Genomic DNA, 7,847 nt, shown 5'->3' on the forward strand with positions numbered 1-7,847 from the left:
CCCTCAGGGTGCTCCTCCGTTATTTCCTCCAAGTTCCTTTCAGATTGCAACGACCTTCTTACCCACGCCTACTATCCAGATGACGATTGCTGTGAAAGCGACGTTCAAGGTGTCTAGTATTGAGAATACGGTGGGTGATCCTAATTGAATATCTATACACATTTCTCAGTAGTTCTCTGTTCTTGTTGCTGATGTGTTTGGTTCGTGTTCGTGGCGTCAAATAGGCAGCGCCTGCGCCAGTTGAGGACGATATGCAGAAATTCTTGAACAGGTGGAAAGATTAACATCGGACATGGGATCCACTTCTTTTGCTTCTCCTGCCTTTATTGGTTTCTCTCTTTCCTTAGTTTTTCTTTCCTCGTCTGTTTTCTCTTTAGTTTGACCAGGCAGCCCTTGGTTATGGTTGTGTTATGGTTTATGGTTTATGCCTTACGTTATCCTAGATAGGTAACATTGACGTATGAGGAGTTCGTTTGATTTGAGATATGAAATCTCAAGGGGCGGAAACCGTTATGTTGTATATTTTGTGATTTCTAGCCTATTCCCCTTCCATCCCTTCCTTAAAGAAAATCATGCCTTTGTTCAGTCAGTTAATGTATTATTTAGTGCATGTTGTTTTAGCACAAGCGATTTATATGCTCTATTTGAACGAATGATTTGATTCTAAATTTATATCGTGGATAGATAGATAGTGAGCTATATGGAATACTACTTAGCAACACAAAAAGTAAAAAGATAAAAAGACTCCTCCCATATTTTATGTCCATTGTTAGGGTTGGACGTCCAGTTGTGCTATCGGTTACCTGGCATATATCCCAAAAGAATTTTTATGGGGAATAATTTAATATGCTGGGGAAAGGAAAGACATGGGCGACTTCAACCTCCACCTCCACCCAGTGCCAACGCAGCCCCTATTTTCTACGTGAATGTATGTTGAAAGCATCGGGAATGAAAAAAAAGGGGGGGATCTTCTAACCAACCCAAACTCCAGCCCCACGTCAACAAGGAGAAGAGAAATAACAAAATCAAACCGCCCGCGGGGACGCCCCACTGAGAACCCGGAACTCATCTTCCAGCGCAGGCGTTGTAGGCCGACTTGCCCTTTCCGACATTCCGAAGAACGCAATATTCTGCCTCAGCGCCACATACTCGCTGTCCGCATACCCGAGCACGGGTAGGATCTGTGTACTCCGCAGGCCCTTGATGCGCGCAATCTCATTGCTGCCGTAATTCACCAACGCCCGCCCGACTTCCCGCGGTGACGCGCCTTGAAGCGGGAAATCGCCGTTGAGGGCAGCGGCGGAGGTTGAGCGTCGCTCGACGACGACGATCCGCACGGCTTCTTGCTGGCCGAAGTGACCCTCAACGCCTACGACGCCTGCGGGGAGCAGGCCGGCTTTGTTTAAGATGGCGGCGTAGGCACCTGCATCAATGTAGACAGTGCCGTGGGGGGAGAGTCCGTGCAAAAGCCAGAATGAGCGGGAGTGGATCGGGGTGGTCGAGGGGATGAAGCGAGTATGTGCTGGCAACGTTGCTTTTGCTAAGGATGGAGATGGAGGTGTTGATGTTGGTGGAGAGACGGGCTTTTCATTTATGGTGGGTGTTGTTGATGACCAGTTCTGTGTGTTATGTTGGAGGTGTCTGATGATTGCTAGGACGTTGCCTGGCTGTGAGCTACGGGTTATTATGGTCGTGACACCAGCACTTGTTGCTAGGCGTGCCGCGACTATTTTCGTGCTCATCCCGCCTGTTCCCAATGAAGAGCCTGCGGAAGATACGTCGGCTGTGAGGCTGGAGATGTCCGACACCACCTCAATTACCTGTGCGTCCGGGTTGGTGCGGGGATTCGATGTGTATAAGCCGTCGACATCCGTCATTAAGAACAGATAATCTGCTCCAACCATACCAGCGGTGATGGCAGATAACGTGTCATTGTCACCGAATTTAATTTCCTAGTCAGGGTTACGTCAAAAATAAGCATTCCGTTGTGGTAATTCCCCTCCATCCATCCAGTGTCGATCATAACACCACCTACCGAAACCGCCAAAGTATCATTTTCATTCACAATCGGAACCACTCCCATATTCAAGAGCTCCGTAAGGGTATTTTGCGCATTGCGATATTGGGTTGTCTGTATTATATATTACCACGGTCAGACTTCGTAATCGTCCAGTTTCCTGGTCCCTGTTGTATTGTATGCCAACGGGACGCACTCACGTCCGCAATGTCATTCCTCGTCAACAAAATCTGAGCCACGGGTTGTCGCAGATGGGCGAACAAACTATCCCATAGACTCATCAGTCTGCATTGTCCAACAGCCGCCAAAGCCTAGAGCTGAGGTTAGCCGATGTTAACAGCTACTGGTTCGTTTGAGTATTAGTATATACTGCTGTGATGCGAACCTGTATTCGAGGAAGATGTGTTGGCCGAGTGTCAACATCCATCCTACGCAATCCAACCCCGACAGCACCTGAAGAGACAATGATGACTCGGTGCCCATCTCTTAGGAGTTTTGCTGTGGTCTCGACGATAAGTGTTAAAATGGACAGAATGGGTTCATGGGTAATTTCGTCAACGATTGAACTCGTCCCTTTTCATTTAAAACAATAAAAATTAGTTGCTTAGTCGAGAAAAATAAGGACAGCTATACCAACTGGCTTGTCTGTTTCAAAAAGGTACGCACCCAATTTAATCACAATCGTGAATGCTCTGTGGCCCTTCATCTTGCCGGTATTGTCACCGTCGGTAGTTGATTCTCCTCGCCTGGAAGTCGGACTCTCATATCCATGAGGGCCCCTTCCAGGAGAAGAGGGAGGTTCTGAAAACGAATCCAGGATCCCGGGTGCAAATAAAACACCTACTGGTCGTTGTCCGTGGGTCCCATCATAGGGCGCCGGGATAGTTTATCGTCTCCATTAATTTGCCTTGGTATAATTTAACTGTATTTTATTCTCGAGTTTCTGAAAGGCAGATGTTCTGCCGTCCCTCACCGTTCTCGGGCAGATCTCATTACGCCTTCACGTATGATATTCCGGCTAGGAATTCTTTATTGACATCACCAGGTGTAGAGCAGGTCCACGGCAGGTCGATAAATTTATACTGTGCAGCAAATGGCGGATACGAACTCATCAGGTGCCGGGACTAGCACCCCCGCGCCACCTACAGACACTGGCTACACACCAGGGGATGACACTTGGACCCAAATGAAGAACATGTTCTCGATTCTGACAGGTAAAATGACGGAAGAGGGAAAGGATCAATTTTTACTTGCGCGGGATATCCGAAATGAAGAAATTGATTGTAAACGCTGTGAGGATCAGCGTGATTATCTTATAAAATACAGTGTGTTTGTCTCTGCTGTAAACTGCGGAAACTTTGCGTGTGCCTGTCCCCATTACTTTCCATCGTTGTTCAGTGCTTACACTGTATCTCATTTTCATCCAGGTCCCATCATCCGCTTTCTCCAAGATAACATAAAGCAACTGGGCGGCGATATATCTAGCCACAACATCCATTGCCGACGCTGCACGCAACGACAAGCCGGCGGCTTCGACCCGGAGTACGGTATCCGGATATGCGCAAATGCAATGAAGGACCAGGGACATCTAGAGGATACAATGGCACATGAGATGATGCATGCCTACGATCATTTACGGTTCAAGTTGAACTGGACAGACAATTTGAGACACGCTGCTTGCACTGAGGTTCGTTTATATTTCGCCTCTTATCATTCTCCATGTCCGATCTCCCAAGATTCTCATTCAAGATATCAGATATTAAAACATAGTCTAACCGTTTGTTGGTTCGTGTAGATCCGGGCAAGCTCATTAAGCGGAGAATGTAGATGGGCCCGAGAGTTCTTCCGCCGCGGCCAATGGAAACTAACTCAACAGCATCAGGAGTGTGTGCGGCGACGTGCTGCCTTGTCCGTCATGGCGCGGCCGGCTTGTAAGGATGCGGAGCACGCGAGACAGGTCGTGGATGAGGTTTGGGATAGCTGTTTCCGAGATACCCGCCCTTTCGATGAGATTTATCGATAAGAAAGGAAAAGAGAAAGAAATTTGTAGGGTGTTTTCTGGAATTTCCCCCTTTTTTTTCGTTTTTTTATTATCATACATATGTACAGTACATTATATGGGTATCGGTACGACTGTTTGAACTAGACCGTCTGGCAGGGGAGAGCGGCGTTTTTATTTTGGAATGATTCATTCTTTGATACTCTGATAGACCACTCAATTAACTGACGAAACGATCGAAAACTTGAAAGAAGCTACTGTAGCCCCAAAAACAATGATCCATGTGCAATCATTGCCATGTGTCCGATCCTGTACTCCAAAGTTAAGCAAAATGGACAATCAACCATACTCCATACACCCGCTCGATAAACGATAGCACCCACTACTAAACCCATGCTAGAAATGTTCAAAACACACAAGGTTACAGGCAGGCAAATCTACTCTCTATAACTTTTGTTGCCTGAGCTTCGCTTCGCTGCCCTCTCGCCTTTGACGCAATGTTTAATGATCCAGGGATGCTGCTGAACTTCGTCCAGAGGAATTCGCTGTTCTGGGTCAAGAACCAATAACTATTTGAAGGTTAGTGAGGCCAATAAAGAAACTTCCAATTAGCAGAATGCATGCCAGACCAACCAACCTTCTTGATAAGATCCCTAGCCTCCGCGCTCACAAACGACGGCACTTTCATCTCACCCCTAGCAATCCGCCGCCGTGTCATAATTGGCGTGTCTTCAAACGGGGCCTCGCCAACCAGGAACTCGTACGTAAGCACACCTAAGCTCCATAGATCGATTTTCTCGTTATAATAATTGTCCTGTAACCCAGGCCTAAGCATTTCCGGAGGCAGGTAGTCCAAAGTGCCGCACATGGTATTTCTTCTGTTATTTGGAGCATGTACGCTCCAGCCAAAGTCGCTTATCTTGATTTCGCCATGGATGCCCACAAGGATGTTCTCTGGCTTGATATCACGGTGCATGACGTGCTTTTTGTGCAGGTATTTCAATGCAGCAGCCATCTGGGCGATATATTGCGCAGCCTTCCACTCTGGGAATCGGTTTTCCTTTCTCAGGTGTTTGTACAGTTCTCCATTGCCTGCAAACTCGAGAATCAGAAACACCCGTTTACTATCATGGAAATGACCATATAAGCGTAATATATTGGGATGTCTCAGATTGCTTTGGATTTCGATTTCTCGTCGTAATTGCTTCTCGACTTTGCCCTGGACCAGCTCGCTCTTGTGCAAGACTTTCAGAGCACAAACGAAGCCAGTTGATCGTTCTCTAGCAAGGTATACTCGACCAAACTTGCCCTTCCCGAGAGGTTTTCCAATTTCGAACATTCCCAGGTGGAATTTCTTTGGGGCGCTTGGCTGCTCGTAGAACGGGATGGAAGTCCGGCTGACCGCTGTACTTTCTTCAGTGGAGTTATAGGAGGAAGATACCAGATTGACTGTTCCTTGGGGTTTGCGGGGAGAGGAGCCATTGCTATTTTGAAGAGCATATTTTAGCAAATTTGAGCGGTTTGGGTTGCTGGTAAGCTGTGTCGCTGAAGTTGAGGCTGTGTGTGGGCCCTTCTTGTGGTATTAGACAAGTATTCTCATAGCATTGATTATATGTATATATATATATGTGTGTATGTGTATCAGGAAATTTACTTTTTGTTTCTGGTAGTATGTGCTGTTGCTGAGAGGTTCATTCTCATCATTGACGGAGAGATGCTCAAACCGAGCTTCGAGGGTCTTCGACATTTGTGGTGGAAGGTGGAAGCAATATGAGGTATTTGAAGAAGGGAGATAAATTAAAAGCTCTCCTCAGAGTGAAAATAAAATGGTCTCTGTTCCTGGTTAATCCGTATATCTGCTGTGCAATGGAGGTTGGAGGAATTTGACATTCATCAAGCCCACCTCCGTCTTTATTTACTCCGTAATAGGGCCAACGGTCACCACAGCAACTCCGGATCAATATTAATCCGATAGTCCCTGGCTTTCTTGGCGTTCTGCGGGCAGATCCAACCAAATTACAAACCCTGCGTGAAGAACAATGTATTATGGATGGATCGTCTTGAAGCAACAATGCGGAAATATTTGCAGTCGAGTACAGCCAAATTAAAGCATTGAACTTTTTTTGGGCTCTCATATATGCTTTAGCCTTGGTCGGTGATACACAACTAACTGACTAGTTGGTCACCACAATCAAACTTTGGGTACATTGACGAACACACTGCCTCCGGCGCATCCCATAATGGCCTCCAACGACGCACACCAGGATACGCAGTTTCCCTCTGCCACTACCCCCAGGGACAATTCGATTACAAGACATGGCTTCAAAATAACTACCCAAAAACTACCAATACTCAAAGCCGGCCCAATCGATGAGATGACTACGAAACTTGGCATTGCACCTCCAGAGATGATATTTGGCGACAACCACGTCACAATCGAGCACCAGCCCTCGGGATGGAAACTAGATTTCAACGCTTTTGATGCCTTGGACCGTGTCGACAAAAGTGGGGAGACTATGCTGAAAGTGGCTTATTCAAAGGAGTGGCAGCAGAGCAGGTGAATACCGACAAAAATATGAAGTCTGTAAAATGATGCGATGTTGACTCAGACGCTAAATTGTTTCGCTTTTCCTTGCTTAGAGAAAACAGTCATCAAGGGATTAAAGAGGTAGTCAAACCATTTGATTGGTCCTATAGCACAAATTATAAAGGGACACTTTCTCCAGGCGGAAAACCATTCGAACATTCATCATCCCCGATTCCCATTGAACTCCTAAAACGACCGGATCCCATCCTCTTTTTCGACGAAGTTATGCTATATGAAGATGAGCTGGCGGATAATGGTATTGCCATGTTATCGTGCAAGATACGTGTCATGCCTTCTCGCCTACTCCTTTTGTCCCGGTTTTTCATGCGGTTAGATAATGTACTGGTTCGCCTAAGGGATACTAGAATATATGTCGATTTTGAAACGCGGGAAGTGATTCGGGAGTATCAGGCAAAGGAAGAGAAATATGATGAAGTGCGACAGGTATGGGCTCATTTCTAAGTACACGAGATACCAAATTTGATGCACTTAGCTAACGGATAGCGTAGCGCCTAGTAAGCTCGAGGGAAGATATTCCGGCTATAATGCGAGACCCCAATAAACTCTCGGAATTATTGCCCAAGGTGGATGCGAGTTTGGAACATGTTTTCGTTGACGGTTGAGGTGTTTAGCTTCGGTATCGCTCTCCTTGTAAAAGTAACGCAACTCTGCGCCCTCATGATATATCGTGAACTCCCATGAATACAATCCGAGGAAAGCTACGTACCCTGGTCGCTCCAGAGGCGTCGGCGAAACCCACCTTACGAACTATCTTAGAACCTCCGTTCATGGAAGTTGTGGGTGGACCATCCTTCTAAACCTGAGTATAGGTGGTAGCCTGCCGGCACCTATTACATGTACCGTACACTCTTGCTGTTGTCTTTATCCTGCTTTGAGCCTGTAGTTATGTAGTGTCAAGATACCTAGTCCCATGCATGTATAGGGGCATATACAGTACATACTTTATGAGATAATACTATTAATATCTTATTGAATAGTAATATTACACTGCGTAGCTAATTCTACTGATAATTAACCTTATTTACAGTTTTCAATATCAGCTTTCAAAACTTTCTTTTCAGTTTGCTCATTAATTGAAAAATAATAGAGAGACTGTGCAATTATCTTTTATAGTAATAATTTTTCTTATAACGTAATTCACCACTTAACGGAACAAACACCTAATGAAACACTCTTCTATCTCAATTAGACTGGCCGCCGGTAGACTGACCGTGTGACCGTGT

General features: G+C 46.0%; 4 protein-coding genes across 4 annotated transcripts; 2 read left to right on the forward strand and 2 right to left on the reverse strand.

Annotated features, from left to right (window-relative positions):
* Positions 1-579: 579 nt before the first annotated feature.
* On the reverse strand, positions 580-3,104 carry BDBG_09517 (glutamate 5-kinase). Its single transcript, XM_031724045.1, has 5 exons — positions 2,684-3,104; positions 2,403-2,590; positions 2,218-2,328; positions 2,036-2,131; positions 580-1,952 (listed from the first exon to the last, which is right to left on the reverse strand). Exons 1-5 carry the CDS (start codon positions 2,721-2,723, stop codon positions 1,026-1,028), a joined length of 1,362 nt encoding a protein of 453 aa, XP_031581488.1. The 5' UTR covers positions 2,724-3,104; the 3' UTR covers positions 580-1,025.
* On the forward strand, positions 2,857-4,507 carry BDBG_09518 (mitochondrial inner membrane protease ATP23). Its single transcript, XM_002620066.2, has 3 exons — positions 2,857-3,342; positions 3,445-3,704; positions 3,813-4,507. Exons 1-3 carry the CDS (start codon positions 3,111-3,113, stop codon positions 4,038-4,040), a joined length of 720 nt encoding a protein of 239 aa, XP_002620112.1. The 5' UTR covers positions 2,857-3,110; the 3' UTR covers positions 4,041-4,507.
* Positions 3,563-5,904, reverse strand: BDBG_09519 (AUR protein kinase). The gene is made up of 3 exons (XM_002620067.2): positions 5,671-5,904; positions 4,654-5,586; positions 3,563-4,585 (listed from the first exon to the last, which is right to left on the reverse strand). Exons 1-3 carry the CDS (start codon positions 5,761-5,763, stop codon positions 4,454-4,456), a joined length of 1,158 nt encoding a protein of 385 aa, XP_002620113.1. The 5' UTR covers positions 5,764-5,904; the 3' UTR covers positions 3,563-4,453.
* A 144-nt stretch (positions 5,905-6,048) lies between these two features.
* BDBG_09520 (TipA protein) lies at positions 6,049-7,640 on the forward strand. Its single transcript, XM_002620068.2, has 3 exons — positions 6,049-6,573; positions 6,657-7,047; positions 7,113-7,640. The coding sequence occupies exons 1-3, from the start codon at positions 6,257-6,259 to the stop codon at positions 7,224-7,226; spliced, it is 822 nt and encodes a 273-aa protein (XP_002620114.1). The 5' UTR covers positions 6,049-6,256; the 3' UTR covers positions 7,227-7,640.
* The last annotated feature ends 207 nt before the right edge of the window (positions 7,641-7,847 follow it).

The sequence above is a fragment of the Blastomyces gilchristii genome (genome assembly GCF_000003855.2).
Source record: "Blastomyces gilchristii SLH14081 genomic scaffold supercont1.52, whole genome shotgun sequence".
Lineage (NCBI taxonomy): Eukaryota > Fungi > Ascomycota > Eurotiomycetes > Onygenales > Ajellomycetaceae > Blastomyces > Blastomyces gilchristii.

What these genes read in the sequence shown, in the direction of transcription:
- BDBG_09517 (XM_031724045.1), bottom strand. Translation starts at nt 2,723, where the DNA reads ATGAAGGGCCACAGAGCATTCACGATTGTGATTAAATTGG. An exon ending in CACGATTGTGATTAAATTGG is followed by an intron (nt 2,591 to 2,683) that starts GTGCGTACCTTT and finishes TTAAATGAAAAG; the next exon opens with GGACGAGTTCAATCGTTGAC. An exon ending in CGAGGAATGACATTGCGGAC is followed by an intron (nt 2,132 to 2,217) that starts GTGAGTGCGTCC and finishes TATATAATACAG; the next exon opens with ACAACCCAATATCGCAATGC.
- BDBG_09518 (XM_002620066.2), top strand. Translation starts at nt 3,111, where the DNA reads ATGGCGGATACGAACTCATCAGGTGCCGGGACTAGCACCCCCGCGCCA. An exon ending in TGATTATCTTATAAAATACA is followed by an intron (nt 3,343 to 3,444) that starts GTGTGTTTGTCT and finishes ATTTTCATCCAG; the next exon opens with GTCCCATCATCCGCTTTCTC. An exon ending in GACACGCTGCTTGCACTGAG is followed by an intron (nt 3,705 to 3,812) that starts GTTCGTTTATAT and finishes TGGTTCGTGTAG; the next exon opens with ATCCGGGCAAGCTCATTAAG.
- BDBG_09519 (XM_002620067.2), bottom strand. Translation starts at nt 5,763, where the DNA reads ATGTCGAAGACCCTCGAAGCTCGGTTTGAGCATCTCTCCGTCAATGAT. An exon ending in CATACTACCAGAAACAAAAA is followed by an intron (nt 5,587 to 5,670) that starts GTAAATTTCCTG and finishes TACCACAAGAAG; the next exon opens with GGCCCACACACAGCCTCAAC. An exon ending in CTAGGGATCTTATCAAGAAG is followed by an intron (nt 4,586 to 4,653) that starts GTTGGTTGGTCT and finishes ACCTTCAAATAG; the next exon opens with TTATTGGTTCTTGACCCAGA.
- BDBG_09520 (XM_002620068.2), top strand. Translation starts at nt 6,257, where the DNA reads ATGGCCTCCAACGACGCACACCAGGATACGCAGTTTCCCTCTGCCACT. An exon ending in AAGGAGTGGCAGCAGAGCAG is followed by an intron (nt 6,574 to 6,656) that starts GTGAATACCGAC and finishes TTCCTTGCTTAG; the next exon opens with AGAAAACAGTCATCAAGGGA. An exon ending in AATATGATGAAGTGCGACAG is followed by an intron (nt 7,048 to 7,112) that starts GTATGGGCTCAT and finishes CGGATAGCGTAG; the next exon opens with CGCCTAGTAAGCTCGAGGGA.